The 24501-nt window shown below is 41.6% G+C and overlaps 1 protein-coding gene across 1 annotated transcript; it reads right to left on the reverse strand.

Moving 5' to 3' along the window:
* Positions 1 to 4825: 4825 nt before the first annotated feature.
* On the reverse strand, positions 4826 to 17492 carry LOC306972797 (tripartite motif-containing protein 16-like; the record flags this gene model as incomplete). The annotated part of the gene is made up of 3 exons (XM_079569503.1): positions 4826 to 6492; positions 9212 to 9390; positions 16723 to 17492. 3 exons carry the CDS (start codon positions 17490 to 17492, stop codon positions 4826 to 4828), a joined length of 2616 nt encoding a protein of 871 aa, XP_079425629.1.
* Between the last annotated feature and the right edge of the window lie 7009 nt (positions 17493 to 24501).

The following is a 24501-nucleotide window of genomic DNA, read 5'->3' on the forward strand; positions in this document are numbered from 1 at the left end:
TTCACCGACTTCAACCGCAGAAAAAAAGCGTTTGTGATGCGACTGTCACGTGACCAGACGCATAGCTCGACGCTGCAGTTGCATAGCTCGACGCTGCAGTTGCAGTTCAAACTCTGTGGGTGTATTCAGTCGTTGCGTGCACATGCGATGACTTCAGCCATTGTTGAAATTCTAGTTTATGTAACATTAAGATAAACAATCCCCGTAGAGACAGCGTGTTCTCTGCATTTGACCCCCCACACTTCTACGCCGCTGGAGCGCAGTGCAGCACCCGGGGACCCATCTCCAGATGTGGCGCCAGATGACTTCCATCCATGCTTTAGGAATTCATTCAGATAATGTTTCTTATTTATTTGATTTACAGTGTTTATGTATAATTTAGTCCAGTTTAGTCCCTTTTAAACCGCCCGGGTGCACGTGAGAGGCTAAATATTCTATGAAGTGGTTATTGTGAGAAGTTTGAGAACCACTGATTTCGATCAAAGAGCCTCCTCCTTGTAAGAATTAGGGTTGAATATCTATACAACCGCTGTGTGATGAATCTAGAAAACCCTGCACAAAATCTCCGCGAGTTCTGAAAGTTTCACACGTCTTCACCTCTGAACTAAACCGTCATCTCACTTCTCCGTCCGTCAAAACCACAGCCAGGTCTCGTAGAGTCAAGAAAAACTCCTCAGTCGCTACGAATTGCGTCTCAACGTGCGCAAAGTGTCCCAAAGTCTGACAGCCAATAACTCACCGATCAGAGCTCAATAGTCCCTCACCAGTCCTCGATGGTCCTCATGCCGCCCGGGCCGCGGAGCGATGGAGACGACGCTGCAGCAGCACATGAGACGTGCCTGTGCGTGGAGGGGGAAAGACGAACACGAACGCACGCTGCGCCGCTCGGTTTCATCCGTGGAACTGTTCCCAAACCGGCCCACTCGGAAAGGAAGTGCAAAACAGGATGTGAGGTCATTACAGGACACGCGCTTTGGGCTCAGTTCGCGCAAGTTCGGGTGCGTGCGTAAAAGCAGGTGGGTCCCGTCCTGACGCACGGGGGGGAGGGGGGGAACTGAGGGAAGGGGAAACAAGTTTGTGCGAGGGTTGTCGTTGACAGTGAAGGTGGTAACGATGCCACGGAGGAGAGAATAAAAAAAAATCACATTTAAAAAAGTAAAGGACCCGTTACGTGCCTGCAGCCCTGTGCCATGCTTGTGTTAGCTGGAAAACCTCAGCCTAACTGTACATGTTACGTCAATTCTGTTGTAAAATTGTGTAATCTGTATGCCTACGGTTAAAAAAACACACACATGTATGAACTCAGACCAGACACTTAAAAATGTGGCATGATTTTTTTTATTTCTGTTATAAATTCATCACAATGAGTGTAACAAATGTATAAATAATCAAAGATATTTCTGCTGATGCTCAAAAGGACACTTCATCTGCTGGTCGCACGAAAATATGATCCCAAACTTGACAAAGAGCAGCTCATCTTTCTACATATTCACAGAACAAAAGTGAAGGAATCAGTCGTGTGTGTGTTTTTATCGAGTGTGTGTTTTTATCGTGTGTGTGTTTTTATCAAGTGTGTGTTTTTATGACTTTTTCCATTTGATTTATGGCTTCGTGATTGAGCTCACGCAGAAGGAAATTGGAGCAAATTGCTAGAGTCAGCACAAAGTTTGTATAGACTGAAAATAAACATAGAATTCGATATACGACACTAAACTGCAAGTAGAAATTAGAAGTTGTGTCTGATGCAATGACATGGTGAGTGTGTGGATACAGAGACATGCTGCACCACTGAAATCAGCATCTAACAAGACACATGTTCTATCACTGGAAGCAACGGCTGAAGCTTTAAAATGTGTGTTAATTTAGGATCATGTTTGGGCATTTATTTGCTTCCACATACTGTAGGCAGGGGTCATGAGGGACAAAGATGCGGCCTGTGGGCCACATTTGGGACCCCCGGAACTTCAATCCAGCCCCTGAGGCTTTTTCCGTACTTTGTTCTGATGATGTTAAAAGGCACAAGTGCAAGTGTCTGCACTGAACTGTTGGATTTGGATTAGTTCTACTGTACATTTATGTTTGCTCTGGAACATCAATAACTGAATCAAATCAACACTTTCCTGATTAGTTTAGTTGTGATTTGCAAACCAGCACAACACAGTGTGCTTCTCTCACTTTGACCTGTTTGAAAACATATTTACATGTGAAGGATCATGTTTATGATATTGGCAGATCCTGAATGTAGAACTGCAGCCCATGAACCATTGCCCTCAGTACATTGTTCATTACCTGGAGTTTGTCCAAACCTAAGGAACAAATGAGAGTGATTCACAGAGGCCAAGCTCCAGACTTTTTGTAATGTGTAATTAATGGCCATGTGACTTCAAGAAAAGCGTCCAATACTCTGGCCCTGGAGAGTCAGGCCACACAAAATGTAACACATTTGAAGTTCAACGTACTGAGCCACCAAAATGTAAAAGACCTTTTACTGCCATAGAACCTAACTCTGAAGCTTAAAAAATACAGTTATGGTCAATAATAACATTAGTAAAAATGTTTAAAAAAAAATTACATTCGAAAAATGTGACAAAAAATGTGAATAAATGTTGATTTTTTTATTTATTTATGTCATTATTGAGCGATACATCGATATAGTAATCATTGTGACAGCCCTAACACTTGTAATCACCACATACACATGATGGCCACTGGGAGGCGCCACACGCCTATGCCAGTTAATCCACTGTATCCAGTGTATTCAATCAGCATTTTCAATTGTCTGATTAATTTGTCCTATTTGATGTGAGACTGTTTTTCCTACTGCTCACTCATGACCTGCACTTTGACCGGCAGAACTAAAGGAAAAGACCAACAACTCTGAGATTAGGAGGAAAGACTTTTCCTATTTCAAAATGACCATCTATAAATTGCAATATTTTTTATTATTGTTATTTTTTGTTTCTATCTTGATCCTCTTGAAGCACAAAGAACAAGCTCTCATCATTGTGTCTCTTCTTCATCTTCTCAAACGCCTCGGTCAGAGTGTCCGCTGTGGTTTTCTCATGGAGGCCCAGGACAATCAGGGTTTTAGACGGGACTGGAACAACCATCATAAAGCACGACTATCACCATTTACTGATTGATTTGGTCTGAATGCAGTCCGGTGTGTCACCAACCTTGTGCCGGCTCGGCTTTCCACTTCAAACCAAACTGGACTTTGAGCGGCCTTTTCTGAATCGCACTGTTTTTGGACGACTTCAGAGCCTTCGCCGCATGTGCCACAGACGCAAACTCCACAAAAGCAAATCTGTGCAGGAAAAGACAAAAACGCTGTATCAATAAGTTCAATAAATGCTCTATCCAGCGGTTTCTAATCTGAGCTCAGAAATCTACATCCTGTAACCCGGCATTTCAAACACGTGCAGTGTCTGGTCAGTGCTGTGGACATTATTAAGGTAAGACACTGCAGGTGAATAGAACAGAGCAACAAAATGTGCTTGCCCAAAAGCTTGCTTTGGTGTAGTTTACTGAACAGAACTGTGTCAGAAACCATCAGGTTATAGTCTCTATGTCCTCACCCGAGCTCCTGATCCTTAACCTTTCATGGGGTCAACTGCTACGTCTCGTCCGAAATCAGTAAATTGGTAAGAGCTCTTACGCCAAACCGGATGTGCGTCAGTGTCCGCCATGACAAGAAGCTTCCGAATTGGGCTGTCAGATAGGAAGGAGATACGGAAAGAAGCCTCAATGCTAACCATCATAGCCTCTTTAGCATAGGGACCTCTGGTGCTAACTAACCGGTGATTAGGAGCTATGTGCCATCCCATAATCCACCGTGCCAGTTAATGAACTGGAGCTTCAGAGATGTTTGCCCAATCCGTCCGTCCTTACCCAGGGTGGAAAACACAGGGGAAGTGACATCACCAACAGCTGTTTCTTTACTTCTTCTTCTTCTTGAAGGTTATTGGCGGACTGCAGGCCAAACAACAGCGCATGATGCCACCTAGTGTATTGCTTATGCAGCAACATAGTGTCAAAATCCGCGCAGTAATATCTTCACTTTACTGTGCGGATGTCGAACTACTCCTGATATTATTACGCCTTACAATATAGTTCCACCTTTTATCCGCTTAGAAAATCCACATTGTTTAATTTTGTGTAATTATACTTTGTAGTGGAACACTTCACGTAACCATATTTAAATAAGGAAAACGTGGAAGAGCTTGGTAGCTTCTATCTTCACTTCATTTGGAGCTATAGAGAAGAGGAGGAGAACAAATGCTAACGGCGTCTGTGCTGTGTTTACGTAACTGAGGGCACGCATGAAGACCAGACAGGTTCAAATCAACTCGTCTAAGCAAAGGTAAGAACATATCTCAGTATGTAAAAGCGGTGGCCTATTCCCTAAAGCAGAACTATCTTTCTCATGCCCCTAGAGGCCAAAAGCGCCACTGCAGGTGTCGTAGCATGTTTTTTTTACTCATTAATTGTCCGTGAGAGTAAATGCTACACTGACAGACAAAGGGAGAGAGGGATATTGTACATCCAATGACACAATGGAGATATTTATGTTTTTCACTGTGTGTAATAAAATAAAACCCCATTATTTAATTTATGATTTTGATTTGTCGTTGTGTAGAAAGACGGGTGTGGAGGAAGGGATTTCCTAGTTTATGTTTAAAATTTTAAAATAAAACAATAATGGTCAAATCCATGTGCTAACTTTATTGAATTTAACATGTTTAGCTTTTTGACAAAGGACAGACACATGAACGGCAGTCATTTAAAAAAAAAAAACGTCCCAGTAAATATGGCAGGTACGGCATCAAACTTTGAGCAGACAATAAAAACTAGTGAGTTTTGGAAAACATGCAGAATCTCCCCTGTAAAGCCAAAGTCCAGCGTGCAGAGGCTGAGTGAAGGTGGTCTGGACTCTGTGCAGGAGGATCATGGTTTGATCCTTAACGCTGTAGAAGGACAGAGCTCCTGCGCTGTGGTCCAGGTAAACTCCCACTCTGTTTGAAACTGGACCCGGTACCTCTGAGCCGACGCTGTTGAACCAAAATGTGTAGAGATTATTCTTACACTTTAGAGCCCAGGATTTATTATTCATTCCAAAGGCAGATTCATCATATCCTTTTCTGTTGATATCTTTATATGTTACTGCGATATAAACCCATCCCTTCCAGGTCAACTCCACCTCCCAGTAACAACGGCCCGTCAGACCCTCTCTGCTCAACACCTGGCTCAAAGAACTAAATCTGTGTGGATGATCAGGATAACTTTGGGATTGGTTCATTAATGTTGCTCTTCTGTTTCCCTCAGACAGAGACAGATGATCGTTGATTGTATTTGGGTCGAGTGTAATATCACATGCATATCTCAGGAAGTCCTCTCTAAAGCTGACGGGCTCAGGTTCAGGCAGTTTAAACTCTTTCAAAGTGAGCTGCAGTTTGTCTTTGAGCTCTGACACAGCTCTGGTCAGGTCCTCTAAGTTCCTCCTTGTCCTGGTCTGGATTCTGGACTCTGTCTCAGACTCAGTGCTTTGTGTGGCTCTCACCAGAGGAGGACAGAGCTGTATGAACTGGTTATGGTCTGGTGTGAGGGACAGTGTGTCCAGCTCAGAGAGGGTCCTCTTCAGCTCAGTGACGTCCCGCTGCAGTTTGTCCTGAAGCTCTTGGACTTGCTGTAGTTGGCTCTGCTCATCAGACCGGATCTGCTGCTCCACTTCAGAGCGTCTCTTCTCTAAAAGCAGGGCCATCTCTCTGAAGTCGTCCCCGCTGTGCTGCACTGCAGTCTGGGCAGAGCGGCTGATGTCCTGGGCCTGCTGTCGGAGCCTCTCCTGCTCCGTCTCTTTGTCCTGGAGGCTCTGGAGCAGCAGGGGCCTCCTGGTCTGCAGCTCCTCCTGTCTCTGGGCCCTCTCTGTGGAACAGGACACCGTGTCATGGCCCTTGTGTTGGTCCATGCAGCAGAGGTAACAGATGACCTGCTCATCTGTGCGGCAGAATATTTCCATCAGCTTGTTGTGTTGAGAGCAGAGGTTTTCCTGGAGTTTGTCGGAGGGCGCCACCAGCTGGTGTTTCTGAAGCATGGCCACTTCATGATGAGGCTGGAGGTGGCTCTCACAGTAAGAGACCAGACACTGCAGACAGGATTTAACAGCTTTCAGCTTCCTCCCAGAGCACAGATCACACGACACGTCTCCAGGACCAGCGTAGCAGCGGTCAGGAGGGGGCGCTGTGAGCCCTGTCCTCTTCAGCTCCTCCAATAGATTAGCCAACACTGTGTTTTTGACCAGGACAGGCCTGGGAGTGAAGCTCTCTCTGCACTGAGGGCAGCTGAACCTCACCTGTTGGTCCCAGTGGGTTTGAATACAGTCCATGCAGTAGCTGTGTCCACAGGGAACAGTCACTGGATCCTTCAGTAAATCCAAACAGATGGAACAAGTTATGGCGTCCTGGTTCAGAGCTCTCTGCGCCATTTCTGCTCCGGCTGTGAGTGACTGTGTGAGTTTCACCTTTGCACAAATGAATCCTTGGTGTTTCTGACGACAGAGGCTCCTCCCACCAGCTGCGCCTGCCCAGAGCTGAGCAGGAACCACTGTTTTCTTTTCTTTTTTTCATATCAGAGATTCTTTTTCAGGTGCGCCGGCAATGAGTTTGTGTCAACAAGTAGATTATAACTAACTATAACTTTAAAACTCAAAACACAAAGCATTCAAACAGACAGTATGTAATCCATGTGTTGAATGAATTATGAACTACTATAATTTCATGTTTTCTAGGGCAAAGACAGATACATAAATATCAGAAAATGTAGCTTTACCTTAACATTTGGTGAACGATCGTGATGAACAACTATAATAAACAATAGTAATAAACTCAACAACCCACTTATCTTTACAATTGAGTTTTTATGGTTAGTAAATGTGTCTCTGAAAATTACAACCATCTGGTTACAATTCCAGGCAACAAAAGCTGAGCAACAAAACAACAAACTGAACTCACTGAAGGTGGAACAATATTGTGGGTCAACAATGTAAAACTGAGTCAGATGTTTTGCTCCTGTACATTTTCTATCTGTTACTGTTCTTGCTATTTACTATTTGAGTCTATTGTGGCTGTAACAATGTCATTTCCCTTTAACGAGAAAAGAACAGTTTTTCTCTTATTTTATATCACGAGAACTGATGCTTCTACAACAGGCCGGGGCTTGACAGCAGCCACTGGGACGTTTGGAGTCTTTATTCAGGTTTAGGATATTTTTAATCATTTCATTTGACGCTACAACACAGTCACAACATATATCACAAAATACAATATATTATTAGAACTTCATTAGAATGCTTTTGCAGCTTTGAGCTTTGAGATGTGTTTAATTCTACCAAAAAGTATATTTTAACCATGGCTGTGTCCGAAACTATCAAATCATAGCCTCTATGTCCTAACTCTAGCTCCTCATCCTTAACCTTTCATGGGGTCAACTGTTTGGTCTCTATGCTGTTAATGAACTTTTGCTTCAGCAGCATTTGCCCAATTTGACCGTCCTTACCCAGGGAAAGAGGAAGTGACATCACCAAGAGCTGCTGTTCTTCTTCTTTAAGGTTATTGGCAGACTGCAGGAAAACAAAAGTACAAACCTCCACCTACTGTATTGCAAATGCAACAACAAAGTGTCCAAATAAAGACATTTAAGGATAAAAAAAATGAGCCATCACATTTCCCTTTAGCCTTTTTTTATTTCAACTGCTGTTTCATAAAGCTACAGTAGCAAACTAGCCATGCGGCTTAAGTTTCTACAACATGAGAGCAAATGCACAAAAGCACAAACTGTCTTCATTTAAGCCGTTTACGGAGGCGGCTCTTTAACACAGTGACATGTGACTGAGCTCTGACGACTCCAACATGTGTTTTGTCACTTTTATAAAGTTTGGCTTGTGCACAATCTTATTCCATATATTTTTTTATTACATGTGCGCCTGTCAATCAACAGACAGTGGTTGTGCATGAATCCCTCATGGGTGGGGCCGAGGGGGGCCCCACCCTCCAGCTCATGTTCTCCAGTTTGACTTCACCCAAATCTAAAAGCTTCTTTATGTTCTTCCCAGTGACGGGTCAGGATGGATCTCACACACTCGTAGTTCTGAGCCCAGCGCTCTACATGGAGCTAAACAAGCAGAACAACAGTCTGTCGCTGCACATTCATCATCTCAATATCTTTCTTCAACAAGAAGACAAAGTGAAGGATCAGTTACAGGCCTACAGCCTCATGCCTTTGTAAAATGATGTCATCTACATGCATCAAGTAAAAAAAAGAGTCACACATGTATGAACACAGACCAGACACTTAAAAATGTAACATGATTTTTTATTTTTAAATTCATTACAAAGTTGAGCGTCATTGAACAAATGTATAAATAATCAAAGATATTTGTGCTCGTGCTCAAAAGGACACTTCATCTGCTGCTCGCACGGAAATATGATCCCAAACTTCTTCACGTCAAAATATGACAAAGAGCAGCTCATCTTTCTACATATTCACAGAACAAAAGTGAAGGAATCAGTCGTGTGTTGTATTGGAGTTTGCTGAACAAAAAGGAACCTTGAAGAGCAGCTCAGTTTTTATTTACCACTTTGGTTTTCTTCTTTCCTTTCCCTGAAAAAGAACAACTTTTTATTGCTTTTTTTCTCAGCACAAACACATTAAACTCCAGAATGATTAAGTCAATTAGAAGTTGTGTTTGAAGAAATTACAACATGTGGTTAAAGTCCCCATAATGTGGACACAGAGTCTTCAATTATGTTGTATTTCCTCCAATATATTCATACACTAAGTCAGGCCCGTGGGCCACACTCGGTCTCCCAGTGCTTTAATCTGGCCCCTGATCAATTTATAAATCATATTTCTACTATGTATTATATTGATATTAAAAACCCATTTTACAGACCCAGTGCATTACAGCGTGTGTTGGATTTGGATTAGTTCTACTGTACATTTATGTTTGCTCTGGAATATCAATAACTGAATCAAATCAACACTTTCCTGATTAGTTTAGTTGTGATTTGCAAACCAGCACAACACAGTGTGCTTCTCTCACTTTGATCTGTTTGAAAACATATTTACATGTGAAGGATCATGTTTATGATATTGGCAGATCCTGAATGTAGAACTGCAGCCCATGAACCATTGCCCTCAGTACATTGTTCATTACCTGGAGTTTGGCCGTTCTTGGCTCCTCTGTGCTGTCCTCTCTCTCCGGTGTCCGGGGCCTGGGAGTGTTTGGGCCGAGCGAAGGCCACGCCCACTTTTTTCCCGTCGATCTCAACGTCCTCCGCTGCCTCTTTGGCTCGTCTGCACGAGTCAGTGCTCTCAAAGTCCACAAAGCCAAACCTGAGGAGCAAATGAGAGTGATTCACAGAGGCCCAGCTCCAGACTCATTGTAATGTGTAATGCGTCATTGTTGACTCTGATTTTAAACTTCACAAGCAAATCAATGCTGTTGTTAAAGCCACGCTTTTTTCACCTTCGTCTTTTAACAAAATTTAAACCTTTTTTTTTTATCTTTTAAGAACTTTGAGCAAGTCTTGCACGCTTTTATTTCAACTTGCCTGGACGACTGCAATGCACTTTACACAGGCAAAAATCAGAATGCTCTTTATCGCTTAGTCCAGAATTCTGCGGCTTTTAACAGGAACCAAAAAGTATGAGCACATCTCCCCATCCTTGCGTCGTTAGACTGGCTTCCTGTTTATTTTAGAATTGATTTTAAGATTTTATTGTTTGTTTTTAAAGCTTTGAATGGTCTGGCCCCTCAGTACATCAAGGACCTCATCCACATTTACACACCGTTGCGCGCTCTGAGGTCCGAGGGCCAGCTCCAGCTCGTGGTGCCTGGGACGAGCCGTAAGACCAGAGGGGACAGAGCGTTCTCCGTTGTCGGCCCCAAGCTCTGCCCCCCCACGTCCGAACGGCCCCCACCGTGGAGTGTTTTAAATCCCGTCTTAAAACCCACTTTTATTCTCTGGCTTTTAACACCATGTGAGTTGTGTGATCCTCTGTGACTTTTATTTGTTCGGTTTTATCTATTTTTACATTTTTACATTTTAATTGTTTGATTGTTTGATTGTTTTAGTGTTTTATTCCTATTGTTTTATTTTCTTGTGCAGCACTTTGGAAACTCTTGTTTATGAAATGTGCTATAGAAATAAAGTTGGATTGGATTGGATTGGTGTCATTAATGAGCACGTGACTTCAAGATAAGTGTCCAATACACTGGCCCGAGAGTGTTTGTTTAAAAAGTACAGCAAAGCCTTAAGGGCAAAAATAAAGTTTTACATTAGAAAACTGCGACAAAAAATGTAATAAATGTACAGACGATAAATGTTGAAAAAAAATATCAATTTATGAGACATTGTGACAGCCCTAACACTTGTAATCACCACGTACACATGATGGCCACTGGGAGGCGCCACACGCCTATGCCAGTTAATCCACTGTATCCAGTGTTTTCAATCAGCATTTTCAATTGTCTGATTAATTTGTCTTATTTGATGTGAGACTGTTTTTCCTACTGCTCACTCATGACCTGCACTTTGACCGGCAGAACTAAAGGAAAAGACCAACAGCTCTGAGATTAGGAGGAAAGACTTTTCCTATTTCAAAATGACCATCTATAAATTGCAATATTTTTTTATTTTTTTATTTTTTGTTTCTATCTTGATCCTCTTGAAGCACAAAGAACAAGCTCTCATCATTGTGTCTCTTCTTCATCTATAATGTGGTGCTGGTTTTAAGTACCACTGTGTGCTGCCCCCTGCAGGTTACCTCATGTGTGTACAGCTCCAGTATCTCACTCATACAATCCCATCTGTTCACTTCCTGTTTGACTCACTTCCTTGACAGTCCAGTGTCTTTATCCACAAATATCCGTGAACTGGAGGCTCCCTCAAACGCCTCGGTCAGAGTGTCCGCTGTGGTTTTCTCATGGAGGCCCAGGACAATCAGGGTTTTAGACGGGACTGGAACAACCATCATAAAGCACGACTATCACCATTTACTGATTGATTTGGTCTGAATGCAGTCCGCTGTGTCACCAACCTTGTGCCGGCTCGGCTTTCCACTTCAAACCAAACTGGACTTTGAGCGGCCTCTTCTGAATCGCACTGTTTTTGGACGACTTCAGAGCCTTCGCCGCATGTGCCACAGACGCAAACTCCACAAAAGCAAATCTGTGCAGGAAAAGGCAAACACGCTGTATCAATAAGTTCAATAAATGCTCTATCCAGCGGTTTCTAATCTGAGCTCAGAAATCTACATCCTGTAACCCGGCATTTCAAACATGTGCAGTGTAGGAGATCTTTTTGTTTTGATTTGTTTTGGCACCTGTAAAATGCATTGTTGTACTGTACTCATGTTAAATGTATTTGCAGGGTCCTGGCAGCACCATCATGCCTCCCCTGCCTGTATGTCTAATCCTGTGCTCTCCTGTACGTCCTGGATTCAACTTTTAAAGAATGAAAAATCCAAAATGGACTTTTTAAGAAACCAAACTTAACTTATATAATTAAACAAACCATGCTTTTGTAAATCATTGGCCTGTTCCTTTCGTTTAAGGAAAGACACTGCAGGTGAATAGGGGGTAAAATAAATGTAGAGACATCAATGTGAAACCTTTTCTGTCAATTAAATATGATCAACAAATGTATTGCAACTTTTTTGTGATTTTACGTTTTCATAAAGGGTCATTTACTCGTAAATGAGTAAAATTGTCTATATTTTGGTGACGAAATCTAAATAATGGTTTGAGCCTGGTTTAACCTCTTAACCCCCTCCGGAACCGAGCACATTTTCTCCAGTTTGGCTTTACCCCAATCTAAAAGCTTCTTGGACAAAGAACCAAAAAAACAAACAAACAAAAATATGACAAAAGAGCGACACAAAAGCAATGACAATAAAGGCCACAGAAAAGTGACGAAAACGCAAAAAATAAGCGAAAAAAGAAACAACAGAGCAACAAAATTTGCTTGCACAAAAGCTTGCTTTGGTGTAGTTTACTGAACAGAACTGTGTCAGAAACCCTCAGGTTATAGTCTCTATGTCCTCACCCGAGCTCCTGATCCTTAACCTTTCATGGGGTCAACTGCTACGTCTCGTCCGAAATCAGTAAATTGGTAAGAGCTCTCACGCCAAACCGGATGTGCGTCAGTGTCCGCCATGACAAGAAGCTTCCGAATTGGGCTGTCAGTTAGGAAGGAGAAACGGAAAGAAGCCTCAATGCTAACCATCATAGCCTCTTTAGCATAGGGACCTCTGGTGCTAACTAACCAGTGATTAGGAGCTATGTGCCATCCCATAATCCACGCGCCAGTTAGTGAACTGGAGCTTCAGAGATGTTTGCCCAATCTGTCCGTCCTTACCCAGGGTGGAAAAGACAGGGGAAGTGACATCACCAACAGCTGTTTCTTTACTTCTTCTTCTTTAAGGTTATTGGCGGACTGCAGGCCAAACAAAAGCGCATGATGCCACCTAGTGTATTGCTTATGCAACAACATAGTGTCAAAATCCACGCAGTAATATCTTCACTTTACTGTGCGGATGTCGAACTACTCCTGGTATTATTACACCTTACAATATAGTTTCCCCTTTTTATCCGCTTAGAAAATCCACATTGTTTAATTTTGTGTAATTATACTTTGTAGTGGAACACTTCACGTAACCATATTTAAATAGGGAAAACGTGGAAGAGCTTGGTAGCTTCTATCTTGACCTGTTTTGGAGCTATAGAGAAGAGGAGGAGAACAAATGCTAACAGCGTCTGTGTATACGTAACTTAGGGGCACGCATGAACACCAGACAGGTACTAATCAACTCGTCTAAGCAGATGTAAGAACATATCTCAGTATGTAAAAACGGTGTCCTATTCCTTGAAGCAGTACTAAGTAACTCTTCCCCCTAGAGGCCATAAGCGCAACTGCAGGTGTCGTAGCAAGTTACGATTTTTTTAACTTATTAATTGTCTTGGAGAGTAAATACTACGCTGACAGGAAAGGCGAAGGGAGAGAGGGTTACTGTGCATACAATTATACAATGGAAATATTTTTTTTCACTCAAACTTGGCTGTAAATACTGTTTAAAGTGACGTTGGCCCCCAGTTAGCTTTGCCCGTTAGCATGTTAGCTTCTTCTTCGTGATTTCATTAGTGTGTATTGCTTTCTCCAGACCGGGGGCAGTCAAGTTGCAAACATGGTTTTCTGGCCAGAAACACCCGGGGGAGAAGAAAGACCCTCCAATCATCCCATAAACACTTGTATTACCTCCACAGGGACTACGGAAATGATTTATTAAGGTAAACACGTTACTTAGTACTGCTTTAAAGCAGAACTGTGTATCTCATGCCCCTAGAGGCCATAAACGCTACTGCAGGTGTCGTAGCATGTTTTTTTTACTCATTAATTGTCCGTGAGAGTAAATACTACACTGACAGACAAAGGGAGGGAGGGATATTGTACATCCAATGACACAATGGAGTTTTTTTTTTTCACTCAAACGTGGCTGTATCATATGTGTTGCTCTTCTGTTTCCCTCAGACAGAGACAGATAATCGTTGACTGTATTTGGGTCGAGTGTAATATCACATGCATATCTCAGAAAGTCCTCTCTAAAGCTGACGGGCCAGGTTCAGGCAGTTTAAACCCTTTCAGCAGTTTGTCTTTGAGCTCTGACACAGCTCTGGTCATGTCCTCAAAGCTCCTCACGGCCAAGCAACAAGAGAAATAACAAATGAAAAACACTGGATGTACTGAATGACACGGTTGGTCCATCAAGACTTTATTTTTATGCACAAATATATGACAAAAAGATTCAGAGATTCATTAGTGGAGCAAAAAACATCATTTTCGCTCATACACCGTCCTCCAAAGTCCAAAACTCAGATTTTTATTACGATTTCTTTTCTCGTCTATAACACAAAAATATTGAAAAGTGAAAAGTGGGGCGTGCATAAGTATTCATACAGCATGAATGAATACTTTGTGGAACCCCCTTTTGCTGCAATAACAGCAGCAAGTCTTTTGGGGTTTGACTCTACAAGATTTGCACATGTAGAGACTGACATTTTAGCCCATTCATCTTTAAAAAACAACTCCAGCTCTGTCACATTAGAAGGAGAGCGTTTGTGAACAGCAGTTTTCAGGTCTTTCCACAGATTTTCAATAGGATTTAGGTCAGGACTTTGACTGGGCCATTCTAACACATTAATATGTTTTTATTGAACCATTCCATTGTAGATTTAGCTTTGTGCTCCGGGTCATTGTCCTGCTGGAAGGTAAATCTCCGCCCCAGCCTCAGTTCTCTTTCTGACTCCAGCAGGTTTTCCTCCAAAATGTCTCTGTATTTGGCTCCATCCATCTTCAAAACTATTCTTACAGTCTCCCCAGTCCCCGCTGAGGAAAAGCAGCCCCACAGCATGATGCTCCCCCCCGTATATTTGACACTGGGGATGGTGCAATCAGGACGATGAGCAGTGTTAGGTTTGCTCCATACATAACGTTTTGCATTTGGGCCAAAAAGTTACATTTTTCTCTCATCTGACCAAAGCTCCTTCTTCCACATGGAGCTGTGTCCTCCATATGACTTCTAGCAAACTTCAAACGGGATTTCTTATGGCCTCCTTTCAATAATGGCTTTCTTCTTCCACTCGTCCATGAAGGCCAGATTTGTGAAGAATACGACTTATAGTTGTCCCATGTACAGTTTCCCCCAGCTCAGCAGCAGGACTTCACAGCTCCTCCAGAGTTATCATGGGGCACTTGGTTGCATTTCTGACCAGTGTTCTCCTTGTTCGCTCTGATATTTTAGGTGGAGGACCACGCCTTGGTAAGTCTGCAGTGGTGCTTTACTCTTTCCATTTCTGAACAATGGATTGAACAGTTGCTCCGGGAGATGTTCAAATATTGGGAAATCTTTGTATAACTTAACGCTGCTTTAAACTTCTCCATAACTTTATCCCTGACCTCTCTGGTGCTCCTTGACCTTCATGATGTTGTTTAGTGACCAATACACTCCGACCATAGCTCTGAGGGCCTGAAAGAACAGCTGTAATTATACTGAGAGTAGATTACACACAGGTGACCTCTATTTAACCGTTAGGCCAAGATGTGAACATTCTGGAGTCATTAGGAATGTTATAAAGGCAATTTGATGCACTCAGAAAATACTGTATGAATACTTATGCAAGCCCCACTTTTCACTTTTCTATTTTTTGAAAATTAACAGAATCATGTATCATTTTGCTTTCACTTCACAGTTGTCTGTTACTTCTGTGTGAACGTTCAGTAAAAAAATAAAAATAAAATCTTTATGTTTAGGGTTGTAAACATGACAAAATGTGCAAAAGTTCAAGGTGTATGAATACTTACGAGAGGCACTGTATATATATATATATATATATATATATATATATATATATATATATATATATATCAAAGGTAGTGGATTGACATTGTAAGTAATGATAAGTCTTGAAGTAGATACAACACTGTACTTCTCTTTTAGATTTTTACATCACATACAGATAGTTCTGAAAGTTCTCTCAGTGGATATTCTCCTAAAAACTCACTGTTCGGTGTGTAATTGAAAAAAAAAAACATTATTTAATTTATGATTTTGATTTGTCTATAAAATAAAATAAAGGTCAAATCAATGTGCAAAGTTTATTGAATTTGAAGCTTGTTTTTATGAGTCAGACCGATAAAATCACACATGTTCAGCTTTTTGACACAGGACAGACACAAGAACAGCAGTCATTTTGAAGTCCTTGTAAATATGGCAGGTACAGCAGGAAACATTTAAAAAAAAAAACTAGTGCAGTGTCATGTGAGTTTTGGAAAACATGCAGAATCTCCAATACCGTAAACCCAAAGTCCAGCGTGCAGAGGCTGAGTGAAGGTGGTCTGGACTCTGTGCAGGAGGATCATGGTTTGATCCTTAACGCTGTAGAAGGACAGAGCTCCTGCGCTGTGGTCCAGGTAAACTCCCACTCTGTTTGAAACTGGACCCGGTACCTCTGAGCCGACGCTGTTGAACCAAAATGTGTAGAGACTTTTCTCACACTGTAGGGCCCAGGATTTATTATTCAGTCCAAAGACAGATTCATCGCCTCCTTTTCTGTTGATATCTTTATATGTTCCTCCAATATAAACCCCTCCCTTCCAGGTCAACTCCACCTCCCAGTAACAACGCCCCGTCAGACCCTCTCTGCTCAACACCTGGGTTTTATAACTAAATCTGTGTGGATGATCAGGATAACTTTGGTATTGGTTCATAAATGTTGCTCTTCTGTTTCCCTCAGACAGAGACAGATGATCGTTAACTGTATTTGGGTCGAGTGTAATATCACATGCATATCTCAGGAAGTCCTCTCTAAAGCTGAAGAGTTCAGGTTCAGGCAGTTTAAACTCTTTCAAAGTGAGCTGCAGTTTGTCTTTGAGCTCTGACATAGCTCTGGTCAGGTCCTCTAAGTTCCTCCTTGTCCTGGTCTGGATTATGGACTCAGTGCTTTGTGTGGCTCTCAACAGAGGAGGACAGAGCTGTATGAACTGGTTATGGTCTGGTGTGAGGGACAGTGTGTCCAGCTCAGAGAGGGTCCTCTTCAGCTCAGTGACGTCCCGCTGCAGTTTGTCCTGAAGCTCTTGGACTTGCTGTAGTTGGCTCTGCTCTTCAGACCGGATCTGCTGCTCTACTTCAGAGCGTCTTTTCTCTAAAAGCAGGGCCATCTCTCTGAAGTCGTCCCCGCTGCGCTGCACTGCAGTCTGGGCAGAGCGGCTGATGTCCTGGGCCTGCTGTCGGAGCCTCTCCTGCTCCGTCTCTTTGTCCTGGAGGCTCTGGAGCAGCAGGGCCCTCCTGGTCTGCAGCTCCTCCTGTCTCTGGGCCCTCTCTGCTGCACAGGACACCGTGTCATGGCCCTTGTGTTGGTCCATGCAGCAGAGGTAACAGATGACCTGCTCATCTGTGCGGCAGAATATTTCCATCAGCTTGTTGTGTTGAGAGCAGAGGTTTTCCTGGAGTTTGTCGGAGGGCGCCACCAGCTGGTGTTTCTGAAGCATGGCCACTTCATGATGAGGCTGGAGGTGGCTCTCACAGTAAGAGACCAGACACTGCAGACAGGATTTAACAGCTTTCAGCTTCCTCCCAGAGCACAGATCACACGACACGTCTCCAGGACCAGCGTAGCAGCGGTCAGGAGGGGGCGCTGTGAGCCCTGTCCTCTTCAGCTCCTCCAATAGATCAGCCAACATTGTGTTTTTGACCAGGACAGGCCTGGGAGTGAAGCTCTCTCTGCACTGAGGGCAGCTGAACCTCACCTGTTGGTCCCAGTGGGTTTGAATACAGTCCATGCAGTAGCTGTGTCCACAGGGAACAGTCACTGGATCCTTCAGTAAATCCAAACAGATGGGACAAGTTATGGCGTCCTGGTTCAGAGCTCTCTGCGCCATTTCTGCTCCGGCTGTGAGTGACTGTGTGAGTTTCACTTTTGCACAAATGAATCCTTGGTGTTTCTGACGACAGAGGCTCCTCCCACCAGCTGCGCCTGCCCAGAGCTGAGCAGGAAGCACTGTTTTCTTTTCTTTTTTTCACATCAGAGATTATTTTTAAAGCTGCGCCGGCAATGAGTTTGTGTCAACAAGTAGATTATAACTAACTATAACTTTAAAACTCAACACACAAAGCATTCACACAGACAGTATGTAATCCATGTGTTGAATGAATTATGAACTACTACATTCTCTATCAGTTACTGTTCTCACTATTTACTATTTGAGTATTTTGTGGCTGCAACAGTGAGAAAAATAAAGGTTTCTTACGTCACCAGAACTGGCAGCTTCTCCAACATTATTAGGTCCCTTCAGTCTCTGGTTTGTCTCCCTCCACAGTTCTCACGTCTCATCTTTAACCTGGTCCTTTGCTTTTACGTCTGCAGGGCCACCTTCAGATTGGGCGTCTGAAACGACAGGTTTCACTTTTTATTATATGTCATTTTTATGCATGTACGTGCTGTACTTTATGTGTGTATGGACGGATATGGAAGAGTTTATCATTCCTAAGTTTCTTTTGTCTTTTTTTCTTTATAAAACTCTGTCCAATGATCTGAAGTCGTACATTAATGTTGTTGGTAACACTTTACATTACGGGCCGGTAAGTCCTTGGTACTTACAGTGGTAATTCTAGATACTTATGGTGGAACTGACAGTGGTATATACTAGTAATAATAGTGGTACTTCTAGGTACTTATTGTGGTACTTACAGTGGTGCTATTGGTGTTATTTACAGTGGAAATTCTAGATACTTATGGTGGTACTTACAGTGGTATATACTAGTAATAATAGTGGTACTTCTAGGTATTGTGGTACTTACAGTGGTGCTTTTGGTGGTACTTACAGTGGTAATTCTCGATACTTATTGTGGTACTTAAAGGATACTATAGTGAGAATTACAAGGTATGTACTTCTAAAAACCGTGGTAACTCTTAGTAATGAAGGTTGTACTTCTGGTTTTCCCTCATGCTGTTTTATGTTGTTTTATAGTCACACAATCCAAGAAATTACTTCTGTTTGTAGAAGTACCTCATTTACTACCTATGAATTGCTGCTGCGTTATCCTTGAATTACCAGTAAGTACCATACACTGTAAATTCCAACTAAGGTCGCAACATGAAATAAAGTGTTATAATTACTAAGAGACCTGAAATTTTCAGCATTAACCCTCTATTCCATGTAAGAGGTACATTTTCAAGAGAAAATTATGATTAATTGCTTTTCCATTTTACAGCAACATGTTTCTGCTCCAAAAACAGGGTTTTACAAGTACTGACTAACTTTACATGATGCCAGTAATGATTATTTGTCGTCCTGTTGTGCTCACGCTCAATCTAAAGTATCCATTATCAGATTCTGTCCCACTTACTAGGATTTGCCAGTTTCGAATAATATTGGCTGAACATTGGCTTGACTTGCTTTTCTCTTTATCCAGTACATGGTTTTAGTAACTCTCACTAACCCCCCCAGTGTCCTCTACTGCCCCCCTGTAACGGGAACTTGACTGTCTAGTAATCGTAACTGACAAAACTAAGCTGTAACCTATGCTGCCCGTGATTGGCTCAGGTCATATGTCACATGTACAGAATGAGCCAATCAGGTTGCTCTGAACTGTTTTGAATTCAAAAGAGAAGTGTTGAACAGCCTCAGTGCATCATCAGCAGAAACAGCAGAAAACAGGACCTTTTCTGTTTTATTTCTCATTAATCGACATAAGGTGAGTGTGTCTTTGCATATATTTGTGTTTGCTCTGAGAGTTTGATGTATCGTTGCTATTTTAGTTTTTTTTCAGTATTTTTTTATATTTGAAAAATGCAATAACGCTCTTGCTCTACCTTATAACACATTTGTTTTTTAATTTGGTGACCGCACAGTGGCCTGTCTAACATTAGTGATACAAATTTAAGTAGTAAAGCTCCAGACGTGTCTTTTAAAGACAGAAAATAGATACTTAAGGGTAATTTACTGAGTGTTCTCGTGCAAAAGTGAAGCAGCAGCAGCACAGTCATTTGTGCATTTTTTACTCATGGACCATCTACATATTAGCTTTGGCCATATTAATGTAATACTCATTATTTCAAATGTTAAATCAGGTGTAGCCTGTCCACAACATCTAATACTGCTGGTTATGATTAAAGTTTTTCTTTTATTCCCACAGCTGTGAAGATTTAGAGACTGACTCTACATCAAGGCTGAAGGTAAGACTGCACTGATCAGTGTTTTAAACAGCATGTAATTTAGTAAAATAATCTTTTAAATGGTTTGTGTGTCCAGTGTCAGACTGAGGAGTCCAGCTGTGGAAAGACCTGATGAGACGGAGCTGAACAAGCTGAGGTGAGACATTCAAATGACTTTAGTATTAGTACAAATATAATATAAATATATAAATATCAATCCTGATTTTTTATATGATAGTTTATCCTTATTGTCATAAAACTCTGAGGAAGTCCATAGTCTTTTTTATCTGTTTTTACTGAGCTTGGTGATTGTAATTCTTTGTTTTACAGAAGTCTGAACTGCTGTGAAAACTCTGAGACCATCTCAGCATCCAGGCTATAGGCAAGACGGCACTCATCGTTATATTCTGATAAAGTGGCCATAAGTTGGATGTGAAATAACATTTGTGAATGGTTTGTGTGTGTCCAGTGTCAGACTGAAGAGCAGCTGTTGAAGGATCTGCTGAGGCTGGAGCTGAACACACTGAGGTGAGACAGAGTCAGAGCTGAGATGTTTGGATGAGACAAAGCAACATTTTACCTGTAGGTTTTGGTCTTGCCATTGGGACTTGTATCTAAAGTATTTTTGTTCTTTTTATGTCTTACAGAAATCTGACCAGGCTAATGAAGACTTGAGGGTGATTTACAAAGATGCCCTTCCTCCTGCTGTGAGTCTGCAGAACCTGCTGCATGTACAGAGTCTGTGAAACCTTCTGAGACACTTCAGCTCCTCGTCTTCATCGGCTCAGTACAGACTAATCCACCTGTTTGGACTGATGTGAACTATAACTGCAGAAATAGAGATTTTCTATCATTAATTTCACCTAAAAATGTAAGTGTTTTACACTGTGTTAATGTTAAATAAATTGACTTTATAACTACACTTTGTTTTGCTTTATTACAACATTTATATCTTGTACTAAATTTGTAAAGCTTAATTAATGGGAATAACCAATAAACCATAAAGGGAGCAGGAATGTTCCATTAACCAGTACTAAGCATAATAGTACAGGTTAAGGCCATATTTAAGTAACAAAAGTAATCAGTACTCGGAATTCCCAGTTGCCAGTACTAACATGTCTAGTAATCAGAACTTGTATCATAAGCAATGAATACTGTGAAAGCCGTCTTAATCATACTAGCGTTACTAGTAATCATGGCTTAACATTGGGAGTAATAGTTATGCATCGGGTTTACAACTTATTCCAATTAAGTGCAATGAGTTGGAATTTACAGTGTAGTAAATAGAAGTACAACCTTCATTACTAAGAGTTACCCCTGTATCTCTTAGTAACTCTGTGACTCCCTAACCCTACCCCCAATTACTAGTAATTACCACTTTTAGTGCCACAATAAGTACCACTGGCATTACTAGTAATTACCACTATAAGTACCATGGACTTACCGGCCCGTAATGTAAAGTGTTACCATGTTGTTCTACCTGTAACACATTGTGATATTAATATGAGGTTTTATCACTAAATAGAACCTTGTGCATCTTCAGTCTCAAGTTTAGAATCTTCCAAGTCATTTCCAGTTTGGTTCTGAATTTAAAAAAATGATTGTATCTTCAATTCAATTCAATTCCATTTTTAATTTGAGCATCTGAGTTCCACAAAGTTCTTCATAGGAACAGCTTTCAGAGTAATCAAAGCCAAAGAAAGATACATGTGTAGGTGAAAAGATGAATAAATAAATAACGTCTTCATAATTATATAGTGATATAGTCGTGTGGCAGAATTACGTAACGTCCTGTCTGGTTTGGAAATATAGTGTCCAGCAAACTTGACCAAAGGGCTAAAGGCTGAATTTATGAGAAATGAAGCAGACGGGATTGAGGCCTATGAAGTGCATCGCTGTAGTAATGTTGACCTCTGAACCCTTCGCCTGAACCGAGCACATTTTCTCCAGTTCGACTTCACCCAAATCTAAAAGCTTCTCGGAAAAACATTCAAATCGCGACAAAAACGAGAAGTGAATGAGGATGAAAACACAGCAAAAAGCATCAACAGGGGCGAGAAAAAAGCTGCAACAATGCGAGGAAAAATCTTACATCAGTTTTGTAGGTCTTAGCTTTCAAATGATGCGTTACTCTGGCCTTTAGGCAAGACATTTTTAGATTTGGGTAAAGCCGAACTGGAGAAAATGTTCTGGGTTAAGGCAGAGGGTAAGAGTAAATGTACAATAAATACCAGCACAGGCCTTCTCTTCTTCCAGAACTTCAGGGTTGAGAGAAAGACCATAGATTTAATCATTCAAGATTAGTGGGTCCCATTCAGCCTCATTCATTATAAAGGTCCCGAGTCGTCTGAGAAACTTACATGGCTGCCAAGTCTCCTCCTACGAAGCCCGTTCCTTAAAAGGGCAAAAAGGCGGGGGCGGCTGAATGACTAATCTGACAAACAGCATCACTGAGAATTCAAACTTCATGACGTGACTAAACAAGCAGGTGCAGTTGTAGAGCAGAGTTTAGCAGTAAAAGTAGAGCTGTAGTTATGTTAGCAAACATGCAGAAAGCTAACTGTAGCCTACGTGAACTGTTCTTCAGTCGTTCATTTATTGTTTAACAGGACCCAGCCCTATAGGCGCCGATAATGTTCTTCCCAGTTAAAAAAAAAGACAGGTCAGGATCGATCTCACACACTCGTAGTTCTGAGCCCAGCGCTCTACATGGAGCTAAACAAGCAGAACAACAGTCTGTCGCTGCACATTCATAATCCCAATATCTTTCTTCAACACAAGAAGACAAAGTGAAGGATCAGTTACAGGCCTACAGCCTCATGCCTTTGTAAAATGATGTCATCTACATGCATAAAGTAAAACATAAACAAAAGTCACACATGTATGAACACAGACCAGACACTTAAAAATGTAACATGATTTTTTTATTTTTAAATTCATTACAAAGTTGAGCGTCATTGAACAAATGTATAAATAATCAAAGATATTTGTGCTCGTGCTCAAAAGGACACTTCATCTGCTGCTCGCACGAAAATATGATCCCAAACTTCTTCACGTCAAAATATGACAAAGAGCAGCTCATCTTTCTACATATTCACAGAACAAAAGTGAAGGAATCAGTCGTGTGTTGTATTGGAGTTTGCTGAACAAAAAGGAACCTTGAAGAGCAGCTCAGTTTTTATTTACCACTTTGGTTTTCTTCTTTCCTTTCCCTGAAAAAGAACAACTTTTTATTGCTTTTTTTCTCAGCACAAACACATTAAACTCCAGAATGATTAAGTCAATTAGAAGTTGTGTTTGAAGAAATTACAACATGTGGTTAAAGTCCCCATAATGTGGACACAGAGTCTTCAATTATGTTATATTTCCTCCAATATATTCATACACTAAGTCAGGCCCGTGGGCCACACTCGGTCTCCTGATGCTTCAATCTGGCCCCTGATCAATTTAGAAATAGTATTTTTTCTATTTATTATAATGTTAATAAAAACCCATTTTACAGACCCAGTGCATCACAGCGTCTGTTGGATTTGGATTAGTTCTACTGTACATTTATGTTTGCTCTGGAATATCAATAACTGAATCAAATCAACACTTTCCTGATTAGTTTAGTTGTGATTTGCAAACCAGCACAACACAGTGTGCTTCTCTCACTTTGATCTGTTTGAAAACATATTTACATGTGAAGGATCATGTTTATGATATTGGCAGATCCTGAATGTAGAACTGCAGCCCATGAACCATTGCCCTCAGTACATTGTTCATTACCTGGAGTTTGGCCGTTCTTGGCTCCTCTGTGCTGTCCTCTCTCTCCGGTGTCCGGGGCCTGGGAGTGTTTGGGCCGAGCGAAGGCCACGCCCACTTTTTTCCCGTCGATCTCAACGTCCTCCGCTGCCTCTTTGGCTCGTCTGCACGAGTCAGTGCTCTCAAAGTCCACAAAGCCAAACCTAAGGAGCAAATGAGAGTGATTCACAGAGGCCCAGCTCCAGACTCATTGTAATGTGTCATTAATGAGCACGTGACTTCAAGATAAGTGTCCGATACACTGGCCCGAGAGTGTTTGTTTAAAAAGTACAGCAAAGCCTTAAGGGCAAAAATAAAGTTTTACATTAGAAAACTGCGACAAAAAATGTAATAAATGTACAGACGATAAATATTGAAAATTTTTTTAAAAAAATTACGTGACATTTCTTGAGCGATACATCGACATAGTAATCATCGTGACAGCCCTAACACTTGTAATCACCACATACACATGATGGCCACTGGGAGGCGCCACACGCCTATGCCAGTTAATCCACTGTATCCAGTGTTTTCAATCAGCATTTTCAATTGTCTGATTAATTTGTCCTATTTGATGTGAGACTGTTTTTCCTACTGCTCACTCATGACCTGCACTTTGACCGGCAGAACTAAAGGAAAAGACCAACAGCTCTGAGATTAGGAGGAAAGACTTTTCCTATTTCAAAATGACCATCTATAAATTTCAATAATTTGTTATTATTATTTATTTTCTTTCTATCTTGATCCTCTTGAAGCACAAAGAACAAGCTCTCATCATTGTGTCTCTTCTTCATCTATAATGTGGTGCAGTCCTGGTTTTAAGTACCACTGTGTGCTGCCCCCTGCAGGTTACCTCATGTGTGTACAGCTCCAGTATCTCACTCATACAATCCCATCTGTGCACTTCCTGTTTGACTCACTTCCTTGACAGTCCAGTGTCTTTATCCACA

This window comes from Gobius niger (assembly GCF_951799975.1).
Source record: "Gobius niger genome assembly, chromosome: 13".
In the NCBI taxonomy this organism is placed as follows: domain Eukaryota; kingdom Metazoa; phylum Chordata; class Actinopteri; order Gobiiformes; family Gobiidae; genus Gobius; species Gobius niger.